The sequence below is a fragment of the Grammomys surdaster genome, unplaced genomic scaffold, assembly GCF_004785775.1.
Source record: "Grammomys surdaster isolate TR1022 unplaced genomic scaffold, NIH_TR_1.0 125934, whole genome shotgun sequence".
Taxonomy (NCBI): Eukaryota; Metazoa; Chordata; class Mammalia; order Rodentia; family Muridae; genus Grammomys; species Grammomys surdaster.
The window spans coordinates 1,849,142-1,866,373 of NW_021620757.1; the positions used below are offsets into that span (position 1 = coordinate 1,849,142).

Sequence of the window (17,232 nt, forward strand, 5' to 3'; positions counted from 1 at the left end):
CTCTCTTCTTTTCCTCTCCCCTCCCTGTCTGCTTCCCACACCTCTCAGCCTTACATAGGCTAAGTAAATGGTGTACTGCTAAACTGTACTTCCAGCCCAATATTTCAGGTTTAAATTAGAAATATTAAGTAGAACATTAATAGTTGTTGAAAAAAGAATGAGCTATAGCCTTTTATTTGAAAATATTAGGTAAAAATCAAACTGTATATTCACACCATCATATAAAACTTTGTACTCTAGGAACATAGAACCTTACTTAAACGTAAATAAATAGTAAGTATATGTAGGGGAAAAAGCCACAGAATACTCACAATGGGCTTATGTGATACAAACAATGATATTTTGGACATTGACATAGAATAATGGCACTTGCTAAAGCCTGATAAAATTGTAGTTGATGTAGATTATATTTATAATAGGTTATAATTGCCAACATTAACAGAAAAGATAGCTGTACTTTGCCTAACCATGTTTATTTAGAACGTAGGAGGCATGAGTTATAAGTTATGATCATTCATAAAAATTATTAGTTTGGAAGGCATGATCATGGTAGATACATAAATAAATTACAGGAACCAAGTTTTGGATATATGAGAAAGGGGGGGGTAGTTTGTTGCAGGTTTGGGGCACAAATAGTCTGAGCTTAGCTTAGTTGATAGAGTGCCTATGTGGTAGGCATCGTGTCTGGGGATGGAGACAACAGAGTCAGAAGCTGAAAGGCCATCTTTTTGTTATATAGAGAGGTGGAGAGCAATTAGGATTGTATGAGAGCTCTCAGAGAACAACCAACCAAACCTCAAGGGTCAAAGTGGCAAATTAATCAGTTATCTCTTTGATAAGCTAAGCCACTTGCTCTACCACTGAACTACAGGTTTGTTTTTGTTGTTGTTGTTTTGTTTTTATTTGTTTATTTAAAGACAGATTCTTAATATACAGCCCTGGCTGGCCTAGAGTGCTTTATGTAGATCAGCTGACCTCAAATTCAGAGAGCTCCTGCTGCCTCTGCCTCCCATTTGTTTTGAAATGTGAAGCTAGGGAGGCTAACGAATGTTACTCTTACAACTGGCAGACTCTAAAACAGGTGTAATAGTGTGAGGGCATATTCTGCTGTTTTATTCAGTCATGTGGGGTTTTGTTTGTTTTGTTTGGTTTTTGTTTTTTCTACTTCTTACACCCAGGTTTTTTTTTGTTTTTGTTTTTGTTTTTTTTTTTTTTTTTTTTTTTTTGCATGCTATAGCAATGGCTCCAGTACATTTTGTATTTTTTAAATTTGGAGCAGGGGTCTTACTAAGTTGTCTGAGTTTCCTTGCCTTGCTTTGTAGCAATCTTCCCCCTTCAGACTCTGGAGTATCTGGGATCACAGTCCTATGCCAACAAGCCTGGCCACAGCATTCTATCAGGTCTTTGGTGTTCATTCCTAGGAGTCCGTCAAAGACTTGAACATTGTTCTTTTTGTATCTTAGCTTCCAACACCGGACTACTTTCATTGTCTTTCTTCATTTTTATGTTTCTGATATCATACTTCACTGTATTTTTACACATGCAATTGAACTATTTATAAAGTTAGATGCAGCAGAGAAGGCAGGAAATACTTGACATTTGTATACCCTATCTTGCTCTCTGCTTCCTGTCAGTTAAACCACGAAGAGAGGAACAGAGACACAGATGTACAATTGCTGCTTTAATTTCCCATCAGGGAGCCCAGTTAAGCATAAAGCTTGGTTCATTAAACTTCGTACTTGTTGATTTTAGGGGTATGGTAGGCTTCTTGGTGTTCCACGGATTGCATGGATATCTGGCAACACTTTGACATTAGATATAGGACTTACAAGAAAACATAAGTTTTACACATTTAAAAGGCTTTTCCTTTTGTGATTTTGTTTTGTTTTTTGAAAGGCACTATACGTACTTAGGCTGGCACTAAACTCATGGTCCTCTTAACGTAGCCTCCGAAACGCTGGGATTATAGGCGTGTATCACACTATACTCAAGTGTATCTTAGTGTGAGTGAGTGTGCATCCTAGAGTGCGTGCATGCCTGCATTTGGAGGTCAGGGGTCAACGTCGCGTGGCATTTCTTAGGAGCCAGAGGTGGTGTTTCTGAGGAACTGTTCACTTTGGGTGCGCATGCACACGTGTTCATATGTGTGCACATGCATGTGAGCTGTACACGTAGGAGTTGAGTCAATTGTGGTGGTGTTTCCTAGGAGCCAGGCTTTTTACTTTTAGAACTGGGAACTAAACCCAGAGCTTGCACGTAACTTGGCGTGTTCGTTACCACTGAGCTGCAAGCACTGTACTACAGAGCCATCACTGGGCTTACTGAGTACACTCGTCTAGTTAATGCTGTTTTTGAGACGGAGTCTCTATTATATAGCTCCGGAACTCACTATGTAGACCAAGCTGGCTTCAGACTCATGGAAGTCCACCTGCTTCTGTAGAATAAAGTTATATACCACCGTGCCCAGCCTTATCAAATATATTTAATTTCAAATAATGGAGGGAAATGTAAAAAAACAAAATGTGTTTTTGTGGTCTTATTCTGGCAGTGTAGATGGCTGCATTTTTTTCTGTATGCCGTTTAACATTTTCTTGGATTCTATTGTGTCTTATATGTGGAAAATGTTTCTAAACTCACACAAAATGCTGCAGACAGCTGAGGAGATGAGACAATTTCATTTCCCTGTTGGAAAAGCTTGTTTTCTACTAGGCTGTCCCACCACGTTTTTAGATTTAAATGTTACTGCCAGCATTGCTCCTTCTAACTAGAGTGTCTCCCTCTCCTTGAGTCTGAACTTGGGAAGATCAGATGGGAGTTATCACTAATGAGCTAGCCCGCTTGTAAGGTTTTCTCCATCTCACAAGTATTTGCCCTCCCCCGCCCCATCATTTGATAGATACACTAATTATCTGTTCCCAGTCTTTCCTAGGAACCAACCCTGTAAGGTCAAAGGTTACACCTTAATTGCCTTTAGTTTTGTATACTCAGTGCCTAGGTTGTACCTAAGTGCTAGTATAGGTGCATACACACAACCCGTAGTTTCATTCTGGAGTCAAAGCCGCAGGCTGATTGAAGAACTACATGTCTCTTCTCTGCAAGTTGCCTTTGTGGTTTATTTGTAAGAAATAATTAAAAGCAAGCGCTTCTTGCTTCTTTCCTCTCCCTTTCTTCTACTTCCTTCAAGTGTGTTTTCCTGGGGAGCTGTGGATCCAAGCCAGGGTTTTGCACACGCTAGGTGAGTGTTTAGCGCTCCTCCACTGAGCCGTGTCCTTACAAGTGAAGCTGGTGAGAGCAGACTGTATTAAGTGGCAACGAAGTTTGAATCTGTGATGGATATCACCTTGCTTTATTTCATAGCCGAGTGTCATCTATTCAAAATACTTAATCCAAGTTGAGAACATAGATGCAACTAGTCCATATATTTTTTTTCTGGTATTCAAGTGAATGAAGGTTGTTTTGATGTTTAGTTGAGCACATACAAAGAGTGTAATAGAGTCATGTTTTTAAAAGTTTTTGGCTAGTCTCAAAACCAGCCTAAAAATTGAGACCCTATATGGATTGGGGGAGGGGGAGAGAAACTTGTCATTTTCCATTAAAAAAATATTTATTTAGTTTGTGAATTTTATGGTGATAATAGGGAAATAATGGGCCTCACATGTGGAGCAAGCACTCTGCTGGAGAAACCAAAACTTTTAAATTTTTTGTTTTTTGTTTTTTTTAACAAATTTGAGAGCAGGTCTCACTCTGCAAGTTGCCAGGCTGGCCTTGCCCTCACAGCAGCGTAACCCAAGTGTGGGCTCTCAGTCTTGCCGGGCTGCTGAGGAGCTGGGCTGACGAGCCAGTGCCACCCTCATAGCTTCTGTTTTGTTTTGAAGTTATTGAGGGTAAGGTCTAAGTGTACAACTTAGGCTGACCTGTGTAACCCAGGCTGGGATAATGGCATGTACCACCATCCCTGGCCTATTGGTGAGACAGGAACTGATTCTGTGGTCATAATCTCTGCCTTCCTGGTGCTGGAATTACAGATGTGTACTACCATTCCTCTATTTCCTCCCTTCTCGTCCGACCTCAGACCGAGAACAAAAACCCAGTCCTTCAGTTCAGTGATGTTTGTTTGTTTGTTTGTTCTTCCCACAACCTGGGCACTTTAGCATGTTTGTTGAGAGTATCTATGCCATCCGGGAAGAGGTAAAGGGGAGAGGCTTACACTGCAGCAGTGCCATCATCTGTGCAATTCCTGTCACAGCTGCTCCTGTCATTTTGAACAGTAGTGGGACTGTCATTGGGCTGAGCACAGGGACCCCCTCTGTTGTTAGAAGCCTGTTTGGAAGCTCCTGGACTGGCTGGAAGCAGCACTGTGGGCCTGCTGTGTGAACAATGAGAGTCTGCCTTCTGGGCTTTAGCTGTCAGGTCTTAGTTCCTGAACCACACTCTAGACTTCATGGATCAAGGAGGAGGCAGGAGCCGGGTGGTGGTGGCGCATGCCTTTAATCCCAGCACTTGGGAGGCAGAGGCAGGTGGATTTCTGAGTTCGAGGCCAGCCTGGTCTACAGAGTGAGTTCCAGGACTGCCAGGGCTACACAGAGAAACCCTGTCTCAAAACAAAACAAACAAACAAAAAAGGATGAGGCACGATATTCTGGCTCTTCCACAGAACTGCACTTAGGTAAATTCAGCAGAACTTTACTTAGGTCAAACAAACAAACTGAACTGAATATCACAATCTTGAATTGTTTGCCACTGAATCCATTAATAGTAGAGGTACCTTGAACATAGATTCTTGAGATCTTTTGATTAGCTCTAGACAGAGATAGACATCAAAGAAGGTTATTTCCCATTGGAGAAAACCAAATTCAGTGTCTCTGATGCACTTTAGGGTTTCTTGGAGCTTTTCTACACTGGCTGCCTTTCTCATGAGAGATTTTACATGACCCCTGATTATATACATATGTAAAATAGGCGTTCATCGCAAATGTTTACTGATGGAAAACCAGGAGAGATTATTTTGTAAGGTTCAGTGAGTAGAGGTTCTTGCTGCCAAACTTACCAACCAGAGCTGAGTCCACAATACCCACATGGTAGAAGGGAAGAACCAATTCCTGCAAAGTTGTTCACTGAACTTCAGAGGCAGATGCAAAGGAGAAGGAGGAGCCTGAGTTCCAGGGCAGCCTGGGCTATGGAGAAAAACATTGTCTCCAAGACACAAACAAAACCAAGCTGGTGGTCAGAGATGTGGTACAGTGTATGGCACATGCCAACTACACACACACACACACACACTCAGAGAGAGAGAGAGAGAGAGAGAGAGAGAGAGAGAGAGAGAGAGAGAAAGAGAGAAGAAAGGCTCTGATGTAAAAAAATGGAATAGAACAATTCTTTCATATGGGTATAATTTTATCATTGACTAAATACCATTCCTTCAGATTACTTACAGTGAAGTTTGATTTTGAGATTTATAAATATAATTTATGCTAAAGACAGTTACTTGTTTATTTTTCACATACAGCAATTAAGTCCTAGGTGAATATTTGGTACTGTGGTACTAAAACATCTTTGACATTTTCAGAGTTGACTGATATTTTGATTTTATAATTAACAAAACTGAGAATGTTCAAATAAATACATGGTACAAAAAATAGGAGAACTATGTTTAGGGATGTTTCCAAAATTGTTGGAAATTCTGTCTTAATCCAAAGCTAAAATTTACTGAACTTTTCAAAAAATTTTAGTGTGTGTGTGTGTGTGTGTCCCTGTGGCTTATGTGTGGAGGTCCGAGGACCATTTTTTTTAGGAGTTAACTCTATCCACCTTTAGGTTTCAGGTATTAAAGGTTAACACAGGCATGCACAGTGCAGAGTAGGCATGTTGTGTGTTCTGAACCAAAGCTACAGTGAAGTCCTGTGATGCAACATGGATGTGTGCTTCCAGAAACACCTCAAAGTCATTATACATTTAATTTTGAATTAGACCTTTGTCTCTGTGTATACAGGAATCCTTTTTTCCCCATAGTGGTAGTGAACACTTTTAATCTCAGTTTTCTGGAGGCAGAGGGAGGTGATCGTTAAGTTCAAGGCCAGTCTGATCTGCATATTGAGTTCAAGATCAGCAGGGGCTACACACTGAGACCTTGTCTCCAAAACAGAGACACAGAGACAGAGGGTAGAAATCTTGTCCTATGCAAGGTGTTCATAACCCACTGGACCCACTACAGTTTAAGGAGGTGAGCTTTAATTAATGTAGTCAAAATGGATTCAAATGATTTAAAAATTGTGCCCTTATGTTTTAAAAGATGAAGGCCCTAAACGTTTAGTCCATATATATATGTTCCATACCTTCAGATTACTTACAGTGAAGTTTGTTTTTGAGATTTATAAAAAGGAAAATAGAGTTACACACACTTTTAAAGCACTCAGTATTTTAAGTGTGTATCTTACACTCCTATCCCGTGCCTTCTGCTTTCCTGCCTCCCATCTTTGAGGTTTTCTTGCTGCTGATGTTTTGTTTTCATTACGTTAGAAGCTGAGATTCCTGCTAGTCATTAGATGGTTTTAAGGATCCTCAGCCATAAGGCAGTCTCTCATTGCCCTGGAGCTCAGTTAGGTTAGACTGTCCGGCCAGCAGGCACCAGGATCCTCCTCCTCTGTCGCCTGGACACCAGCATTACACTCGGGGACCACCACATGTGTGGGCACTGGAGACTGAACTTACTTGATTGACTGAGTCACACACACACACACACACACACACACACACACACACACCCATTGACTTAAAGACAGGGTCTCTGTAAGCGTCCGGCCTCTAGCTCAAGTCTCTAACTTGCAAATGCTGCGATTCTTGTGGAACAGCTTGGCCCTGGAGGCTAAGCACATCCCTGCCTTTCCTCATGCAGTCAGAGCCAAAGCCCAAGTGATGGGAATCAAACCATGGTGCTAGAGCTTGGGTTCCCTAAAATGAAAATATTAACCAGAGGAATAAACAGCCACAGATGTGAAACAGATTTCTTGCAGGTTAATTCTTGTTTGTTGCAGAGAAAAATGTTTAGTTGCCTGAACAGGTTTTTCTGATAAGGGTGTTTAGCATGTTTGTGTTTTCTGGGTAGATGGTATTTGTCAAATTTCAGGTTTTGGGTACTGGACAGAAGAAGAAAGTTTCTGTAGACAGTGTACATAATAAAGCATAAGCTAATATCTTGATGATAATTTAGCCTTTTTGAGAAAGAAATTAAAATTTTTTTCATGACTAAATTTATGATTATCATGGTTTAAAATTCTCATGTTTTCAGAACATGTTCAAAGAGGGCTAATCCTGAGACCACAGGTAGTAACAGGCCTAGGTATGAGATCTGTTGGCTTTTCAGGTGCAATAAACGCCGCCGACTGAATGTAACCTGACACCAGGTGAGCTGAGTGGCCAATAGTAGAAAGTGGAGAAGTATGCGAAAGAACTGGAATTTCAGGTGTGGGGAGTAATTGCAGCCTCCCTTGGAGGCCTGGGACTGTTCTCCGGGTGTCAGCAAAAGGCAAGAGTAGAGAAAGTCAGTCTGATTGGTTCGATTATCCCGATGGTTCTTAGAGTTAACACAGTTGAAGCAAAGGTGAGTTTGATTGGGAAAAGACCTCCTTCAGCTTCAGAACCACGTCTGAGGCTTCATAGTCAATGCCACCATGTGGGCTTTATTTATATGAAAGTCAAACTTGATAAAGTTGTGATTGCCACTCCTCTGTGCTGTCTTTCAGTTTAAGAATGTCTAGTGTTCTCCTTTCTTAATTAAATAATACCTAATGTGAAGACAGTTTATTTAAATTGACAAATGCCTAGTACTAAGTAGCTGTACTGAATAGCTAGCTACTTAAAAGATGTGGGAGGTGAATGCGATTGTGTACACCTGGAGTGCCAGCACTGCAGAGGCAGATGCAAAGGATGAGAAGGACCCTGCATTCTAGGGCAGCCTGGGCTATGTAGGAAACCATTGTCTCCAAAACACAAAACCAAGCTGGTGGTCATATATGTGGTATATATGTACAAATTACAGAAACTTGGTTCTATTCATTAGTTTTTTTCTAAGATAGAACACAAACCACAGATACAATTTTGTTTTCATTGAGTATTTGAAAAAATCAGAAGGCTAATTTTTAAAAAGGATTAAAATATCAAGTTTATTTATTATTATTATTTTTTTATTTCTGGGGCCTCATGTGGTCTAAGCTAGGCTAGAAAAGATTCTCATGCCTCTACTTTCCAAATGTGAGATTACAGATGAGTAACAGCCATGTCTTGCTTTTAAGCATTCTATTTTATTTTAAAGAAATCTTTGTGTGTTTGTGTATGAGTATGCCACTTTCTGCTTGGAAATGTATATTGGTGGAATATACTGACTATTCAGAGTATAGCAGTGAGCATTTTTAACTCATGAGCCATCTCTCCAATCTCTCCAGCCCCAAGCATTTTATTGTTTGTTTGTTTGTTTGTTTGGCTTTTTTGAGATAGGGTCTTACTATGTAGCCTTGGCTGACCAGAAGCTTGCTATGTAGACTCCAGTAGGCCTTGACCTCTTAAAGATCTGGTTGCTTCTTTTTCCCAAGTGCTGGGTTCAAGACTTCGGTGCCATTATATTTGTTTTTTTTTTTTAATTAAATTATGAAAGGCCGTAATGCAGTGAGAAATGATTTGTTTACTTTGAATATTAACTTGTTCCCCCCCCATTTTGTAAATATGGTAAATGGCTTATAGAGAGCTTTATAAACAGCTTCCATGTTTTTATTTTCGTTTTATTATTATTTTTTATTCCGCTATTTTAAGGCTGAGTGAAGCTGTAAAGAATACAATATGGTAGTCTTAGTAAGTACTCGTAATAGTAAGCACAGTAATAGTAAACTAAGGCTTAAAGCTACAAAGGAGACATCTTCAAACCTTCCCTTCACTACAACCGTATATGGTTAGAAGCGATTGGTTAGAAGTATTCCAAGTATCAAGAGGATGCCTAAAGTATCTTCCTAAGACATTTCAACTAATAAGTGTACTAGAGTGTGGGAACGTGCTTGGCAACACACGCTTGGCTTTGATGGTGCTGGTATCTAAACTCAGGGCCTTGTGCATACAAGTCGAGTTCTCTGTCACTGAACTGTTTCCCTGGTACTCTGCTGATTAGAACACTAGTAAAGATAGAGAGAGGGGCAGGAGGAGACTGGGCCTCTCATGTTCTCTTTGCTGCTTGTTGGCTGTGTCCTTAGGCAGGTCAGATTGCTTATAGCTCCAAACTCCTTACCTTTTCAATGACATGTATAGTCCTTAGTTATTCCTAGGTAATTTTTCCAACTCTAAACCCTGTAATTATACAAAACTTTTAGATTGATAATGGGCAGACCATTGTGCTGTCTATTTTGATAACCACAGATTTGATTTCATTTCTGTTGCCTAGCATTCTTAAACATTCTAAAACAATGAAAAACATTAGAAAAAAAGCCCAATTGTGGTCCACCACACAAAAATTACAGTCACTGCAAACAATGGGTCTACTGCTTCTGGGTTCTAGTTTTTGTGTGGAGCCCTTCTTTTTACATGTTGTGTTCTTTAATTTCTGATGCATTTCTCCTAATGGTTTCTTATTCCAAATAGCCTTGTTTTACTTAGAATTCTTGAAGATGATTTTGCAAAAGTCTCTTTATTAGTTACTATTTGGTATAAGAACCCTTTCTGTTCAGGCATTTGTTGTACCGTTATTACAGAATTCCTCTTAGTGAGGTTCCACTGCCCAGCCAGCAGTGTACATAAACCAAGTGTCATGTGAATAATCGGTGAGCCAGTCAGTTACCCCTTTCCTCCTTGCTGATGCCTTTTACCCCTTTGAGCTAGAATGATCTACTCTAAAATCTTGTTCGTTTAATTGACTCTCTGTATTCATTGTTTCCCACAGAGAGCACTAGAGCCTTACATTAAATGTATGGTTTACGTACATTAAATGTGTTTGTACTATAGTAATTTCCAAAAAAAATTAATATTAATCCCAAATGCTGGGATTAAAGGAGTGTGCTCCCACCATCAGGCTAAAAAAATCTTGATGTATTAAGTATTTTATTTAGGATAAGGTTCTGTAAGGGAGGGAATATTTGAGGGAAAGAATGAGATTCAACATTTTGGGTTTTTGTTTGTTTGTTTGTTTTTTCATGACAGGGTTTCTCTGTGTAGCCCTTGCTGTCCTGGAACTCACTCAGTAGACCAGGCTGGCCTTGAACTCGGAAATCTGCCTGCCTCTGCCTCCCAAGTGCTGGGATTAAAGGCGTGCACCACCACCGCCCAGCATGTTTTGTGTTTAGAATTGATAAAGTCATTGTGTTTGGAACAGGGTCCTAACTGGATTCTGTTGAGTCAAGTTTTTTAAAAAAATATTTATTTTCTATGAATGGGTGTTTTGCCTACATGAGGATGTCATATTTCCTGGGATTGGAGTTACAGATGGTTGTAAGCCACCATGTGGGTGCTGAGAATTGAACCTAGTTCCTTTACAAGAGGAGCAATGCTCATAATCGCCGAGCCATCTTTAGCCTCAGAAGTAAAGTTTTAAAGTCCTACTCTTTATACAACTGGATTTATCAAAAGGATATGAAAATGCTAAGCACCAGGGTCATCTTAGATTTTGTTGCTAGTGGGCTATGGTGTTGGAGCCTTACCAGTAGCTCTGGTGAAAGGCTCTTCAGTGGTTATAGAAATGAGGCTTAAGAAATAATTAGAATCTAACGAGCACCTGTTGCACATTTTGCCCATTATACTCAGAGCTGTAATTAAGCTAATGTGTATTGAGTTCTGTTTATGTACCAGGCATTCTGCCCATGTGTTTGACTTTCTCTTTAAGCAGAGCTGGAGACTGAAGCTGGCATCTCTCTAGGCAAGTGCTCTGCGGCTGACCTCAGTCCCGGTCACAGGCACAAGTGGCTCAGGCGGTTTTCACTGCTCTCTATGTCACTGCCATTGATATGCTCATTGAACAGAAGGAGAGCGCTGGAGACTTACATCAGTGTGTGGAAGCCTTGCTCAGGGCCACTCCTCAGAGGCGGAGCCCAAGTGCTCTGAGGTTAGAGTTCATCAGAATTGTTTAGTTTTATAACTTTACCTCAAGTGTGAAGATTGGTGATGAGAACTTAGGAATATTAATTCTAAACATTTCTGTGCTGTAGTTTACCAAAGGAAAAAGGCATTAGAGAGAGTCTAGTCTGGGAATTGTTTGGATGCCCTAAACTGGGTTACTTCTCTAAAATGTGTAAGTAAGGTGCCAGCATGGCCTGGTAGATGAAGAGCTTTCTCTTTTTTCCTCATTATTTTATAGTGTTGCAGAAACATGTGTTTGAGAACTGTTATAGCAGCTATCTTCCTGAATATATGGCTCATTAACGGGTAAATTTAAAGGTTTGGTATTATTGTTTGTTTGACTGTTTTAGGCAAGGGCTGGTTATATAGCCCAGGCTGGCCTCAAATTCTTGCCTGCAATTCAGGTTTGTGCCACCATGTCTATTATTAAACAAGCTTAAAATCTTAAGCTGTCTTAGGGTAGGTCAGATACCTTTGTTTTCAGTCTTGATGCCCATGTCCTTTCATGTATAGTAATAACTTTAGGGAAGCAGCAGCATCTGTTTGGACATTTTAGACAGAAGGATTCAGAACCTCTAGAGACGGACTTGACTGATGTGTGCTGGCTGGATTGGAAAAAAAAAACCCAGAAGATACAGTTCCCCCTTAAATTTGATATAAACGTTTATTTCAATCTGTTTTAAAATGTGTAATAGCACAAAGGTCTGGGTGGATTTAAAAGCAAGACTATGTGTTTTATAGTAATTGAGTTTTGATTTAGGAAATGAGACTGTAATGTTAGCTGTGTTGGGCTTATAGATCATGAGATCTGGGCACCTCCACTAATTAAAAGAATAACTGAATCACTGGTATAGGTATCATTCTTGTCTCTTACTTACTTACTTACTTACTTACTTACTTACTTAATACAGCTGAGCTATGTTATTCCAGTATCCTTGATGTGCAAAGAAGGTACCTCTGGCTTAAGAATCAGAAAGATTTTTGTTTTTTATTTTCCCCTCAAGAACCACATTAGAGCCACAGGATACCTAAACAGAAAAGAGGATGACTAGGAAGAAGACACAGAGTGTCAGAGGCCTAATTAAACCAAAGAAAATGCTTTTCTTATGTCTTGGGTTGGTGAACTCCCTATACATGTGAACTGAAACTGTCTGAGCTCTGTTATCTTTTCCTGCTCATGCAGCTGGGTGATGGTGATTTGGGGCAGCCATTTTGGGTTATTTTTACAGGTTGTCAGTCATGGGGTGTGAGGTCAGGCTATTTTCATGGCTTGCCAATTACTTTTGAAGTTGAAGGGCAGTCTGTAAAGCACAGTAGCACTGTTAAGAAACAGTAACTTTGTAACATTAGATAGGTCACTCCTTACAGAGGTACTCATTCTGTACTTACTAAGACAGCCAGGTTTTGGTGTACCCTTCCTTGAACCTAACCTTTTACAGAAAAACCCCTGTGTCACAAACATCCCTCAATTTCATTGTACTTCTTGCTTTGGGATTTGAAGATGATAGTAATTTCCTCTTTATCAAAAGTACTTCATTGATAAACAAAGAATATATGCAGCAATAGCTTTAATATTAGTGGTAGATGTTTAAAACATCTGCCATTAACATGAACCTTCTTCATTAGCATGGACAACACATTTGGTGGGTAGAGAAGAAATTAAAAACTCTGGTTCTTTCCCCAGGAAGAGTTTGCCCTACTTATTTCTGATTCCTACATACTGGTTTTCAGACAACAAGCACTGACACATTTATTCAGTTGAATTCAGTGAGCAACACTTTAAAGCACTGTGTTTAGTGCTAAGCTGGTAGGATAGGCTTGAAGTGCTGTGATTTTGAAGGAACAATCCTTATGGGTTTAGATGTGAAGTTGGAAGAAAGACTTTATGAAGGAACTTGGAAGGCAGAGGCAAGAGGTTGAGGCGTTCACAGTTACTCTTGGCTACATAGCTAGTTTGAGGCTTATCTGGCCTATGAGTCCATCTCTCAAAAAAAAAGTGACTTAAACATTGACGAATAGGAAGATAAGATTGAGAGGTGGGAGGAGACATTCCAGGAACAGGAAAAATGGAAAGAGAGAAGGGAGACAAGAACAAAGAAGTGGGACCAGGGTAAGGACAGAAGGCAGGGCTACATAGAGGAATGGGGCTATATTGTAACATTAAGGGCAAAAGTAAGGAATTTTTATTCAAGGTAAAGTATACATCTGTGTTGATACATCTATGCTCAGTTAAACATGAAACATTTTTTTTTTGTCATCTCTAGGCTCAAAACACAACCAGATGGCATATAAACTGCTTTCTTAGTGTTATGGTTAAATCTCTGCTAAAAGAATTGGCTGGGTCAGAATTGAACACCACTGGCTTGAAACTGAGTTTACTGAGTAAAAATCTGACTTGAATTCCTAGCCCTTATCTAATTTTTGATTTCCAATTATGGAAATTACAGTGATCTAGGTTGATCTCTAAAGCCTGGAATATACAGGGAATTGGCTTGACTGAAATTAGGAAGTAGTGGACCTGACCTGGCTAGCTCCTGCTAGTTAGGTGTAAAGTTTCCAGGAAACTGACTCACCATGGCTCCCTAGTCCCAGACTTGTGTCTTTACAATTATTAGGATTAGTCACCATCCTTTACTTCAAGTTGTCATCTTTTTGAAATATTTACATTAATATTATAAAAGATGTTTCAAATAACTAGATTTTTTAAAACATCACCATCTAAAATCTTAACTTTTCATATCACATTTATGGCCATAAACATTTAATGTTTAATATAATTGTAATAAACACCATTATTTGTTAGCGATAGCATTACTTTTTAAAAACACTAATACACAGACGTGTTTGGCAGTCATTCTCAGAGCTCTGTGAGGTTGTTTTTGCTCCTAAGTTGCATTTCTGTTTTTCTACCATTGTAAAGTGCAGCCCTTTGCATGTTCTAACTTGCCGTGACGTGGTCAAGTACAATTTCCTTCCTGTTGCTTGCGTTGGAGATAAGGCTACATTTCAGCGCATTCAAAAAGAAGCCCCTGAAGACAGGCTTGCTCTAGCGGGTTTTTCTCACCCTGGGCTCTTTCAGGGACAGAAAAGTAGGCTTTAATTTCTGTTCACTCTTAAAAGCTCGTCAAACGTCATTTACAACCTTTAACTGTCTTTATTTAGTATCTCTGATGGGGATGGTGCTTGCACGTTGCTGTTAAGGACGAATGAGTCTATTGTGAAATTTAGCGAGTAGTGGTCACTGTACATGTAGGTGATTTGCTGGGCCAGTGAGAAGAATGAAATTGTTTATATATCCTCTGCTGAGATTTAAAATTTCCTAGTTATTACTGGAACATCCTTCCCATCCCCACCCTGCCCCACTCAGTACTTTAGTTCAAGTACACCTCAGGGAAGAAAGAAAAAATAATGAGGGGGAGATTTTATCTTAGGAATGAGGTCTTCAAAGAAAGTGTGTCTTGAAAACCAAAACCCTGTGTGTACTCGCCATACTGATTTTCCTTAAGAGTAACAGTGACACTGGAGATGTGTGCAGCTTCAGTTGTTACATTTTAGCCAGAGGATTGCTTTTTCACCACTAACTTAAGCCTTTGTTTTTCAGGGACAAGAAGACCAAGTGAATGATTTCAGAAAACGAGCCTGTTGCTTAGAATGTCAGTGAAGCAAGCAAATCTGGAGAACTCCTTTTGCTGAAGAGTGTCTGGTCTACAGTAACCTCACAGACTTGCCTGAGAGGCTTGAAGCTGCTTGGGCCTTTTCTCATGTGGATCTAAGGGGAATGCTTTACTATGGCTGCTGTTGTCCAACAGAACGACCTAGTGTTTGAATTTGCAAGTAACGTCATGGAGGATGAGCAGCAGGTGAGCCCGAAAAGGCTGGGCTTTAGTACATGTCTCAGGAGTTTTCATCAGTGTCAGAGTATTGGCTTTAGATGATAGTTAAACTATTCTAAAATAAAAATTTAAAAATTAAATATTTGGTAGTAATGTCATTTCATAGTTTCAGTACCAATTAATTCACTGCTCATAAATGTTACTGTTTGTTTTGATGTGGTAACAAGGAAGTAGTTTAGGGTTCATCTTGGTTTTCTGTAAAATTAGACCAAATAGTAACTATCCTTAGTACTAGCTCTTTAGTTACTTTAAACAGTTCTAGAGAATATAACCGATGTCTATAATTAATCTTTTAGTTATGAGCTGTTTTTTCAAGGAGATTCAACAGTTTTGGCCACCTCACAACCACACTTTTCAGTCCAAAGACTATGACCTCCCAGTTTTCTGACTCTCCCAGAGCTTGATTTGTCATCAGTAGGGGAACTGAACCCAGGACTTCCTGAGTCACCTTTCACTGAATATATGTGGTGTGTTGTTTACTGCCTTCACATAAGTGAGGTCTCAAGGGATACCGAGGTAAAGGGTTTAACCTTAACTCTGAGCCTCTGATCCTTCTGCAGTGTGGTAGGCCTATACTTCATAACTAAGACAGGCTGTGCAGGGCCGTGAACGGTGGTGTGGAGTTGATGTGTTGAGAGGTTTGCTAAGAAAGCAGTGGGGTTAAGTAGATCAGTTCTGATATCTGCTTTATTCTAGAAGCAGTTACTTCAAATAATAAAATTGATTCTCAGTTTTGGCAGCACATTGTAGTTTTGTAGCTATTGTGTATTGAAATGATACAATACAGAGTTTATAACAATATCTACAAAAGGTGAGAATTTGGGACTAACTATCCTTAAAGTCAGATGAAATTCACCTGAGGGAAAAAAAAGAACACCTAAAAGCATATTAATATTGATTGGAATTTAATCTAGAGACAAAAAAGCAAATACTTTCGGAGGGGGGAAAGTGTATTTGAATTGTTTTGAGGCAGGATGTTTGTGCACACACTAAAGCTTGAAATAGAGTGAGCTGCTACCTGCTTTCTAGATTAAAGGTCCCAGGCCAGCTGTGGTGAGCTGTGCCGTGGCTCAGAGGTGGTGGTCTGTTCACCAGCATGCTCCAGTGTGCTGGCTCTAACACTGACCACGAGAAGTACGGTTTACATTACAGTTCCGAGTTCTTATGTGTGTATAAGACTGAAAGGTGTATTGCAAAACAGAGCATGTACACTTACTACTATGTTGGAATGTACAAAACTTATTTTAGGTTTTTTTTTTCCCTTTTATGTTTTTGGGAAGGGTGCTAGTAGTTAGACTCACCTCTTCTTGCTATGATATTTATTTGTTGTTTTGTTTACTTATTTTTTCTGAGGCAGGGTCTCACTGTGGAGTTCTGGCTGACCAAAAACTCCTTATGGAGACCAGGCTGTCCTCAGATTCACAGATATCAGCTTTCCAAGTGCTGAAATTAAAGGCATGTGTTACTGGATTCAGTTTTTTGAGAAAAGGTCTCACTGTGTTGCCATGACTTGCCCTATGGAGACCAGGTTGACCAGAGATCTGCCTGCTTCTGCCTCCTAGGTGCTGGGATTAAAGGCATTCCCAACATGTCTAGTTGACTTTCTAGGTTTTTGGGATCTGATCTCCTATAGCTGGAGATAGCTTTGAGTTCCTGGTTTCCCAGCTCCCCCTTCCTGAGTGCTGGGACCTCAGATGTGGGCCCCACACTTGGCAACTGCTTTCTTTTCCTTTTTCTTTTGTCCTCTGTTTCTTTCCTTTGCCCTTTTTTCCTTTTCCTTCCTTTATACACTTAAATACTTTATATGTTAATATATGAAATAAATGCCAACAGCTTTATTTTTTGATGAGGAAACTGAGACATAAGGTAGTTAAGTAGTTTGCTCCAAACTGTCTAGGAATTAATTTTAACCCATGCAGTCTAACTTTCAATAATGTGTACTTGTGGGCTGCTCTAGCTGGGTTTGGGTTCAGAAGCATCCATTGGTTGTATTATCAAATTATTTAAATGGTGGCTCTGCCTCCTTGTTTGATTTTGTTTTCATTTTTATGCATTACTTTTGAGATAAGATCTTATTATGTAGCCATGCTAGCCTTGGATTTAAGATCCTCCTGCATTCCTCTTCTGAGTGCTAAGATTAGGATTGTTGGCTTGTGACACCATAACTGGCTTAGTTTAATTTGTATTTTTACATGAAAGTAATGACCAGTCAGCTTAAAAATCACATACTACAAAAATGCATAAAGTATGTCAG

General features: G+C 39.7%; 1 protein-coding gene across 2 annotated transcripts in view; it reads left to right on the top strand.

Moving 5' to 3' along the window:
* Positions 1-17,232, top strand: part of Elf1 (E74 like ETS transcription factor 1) — a 94,012-nt gene that overhangs the window by 37,622 nt on the left and 39,158 nt on the right. For both annotated transcript variants that reach the window (XM_028752731.1, XM_028752730.1), the window contains exon 2: positions 14,687-14,945. In XM_028752731.1, the coding sequence (XP_028608564.1) occupies positions 14,874-14,945 (72 nt within the window). In that variant the 5' untranslated portion in view covers positions 14,687-14,873. The remainder of the gene's footprint in view (positions 1-14,686; positions 14,946-17,232) is intronic.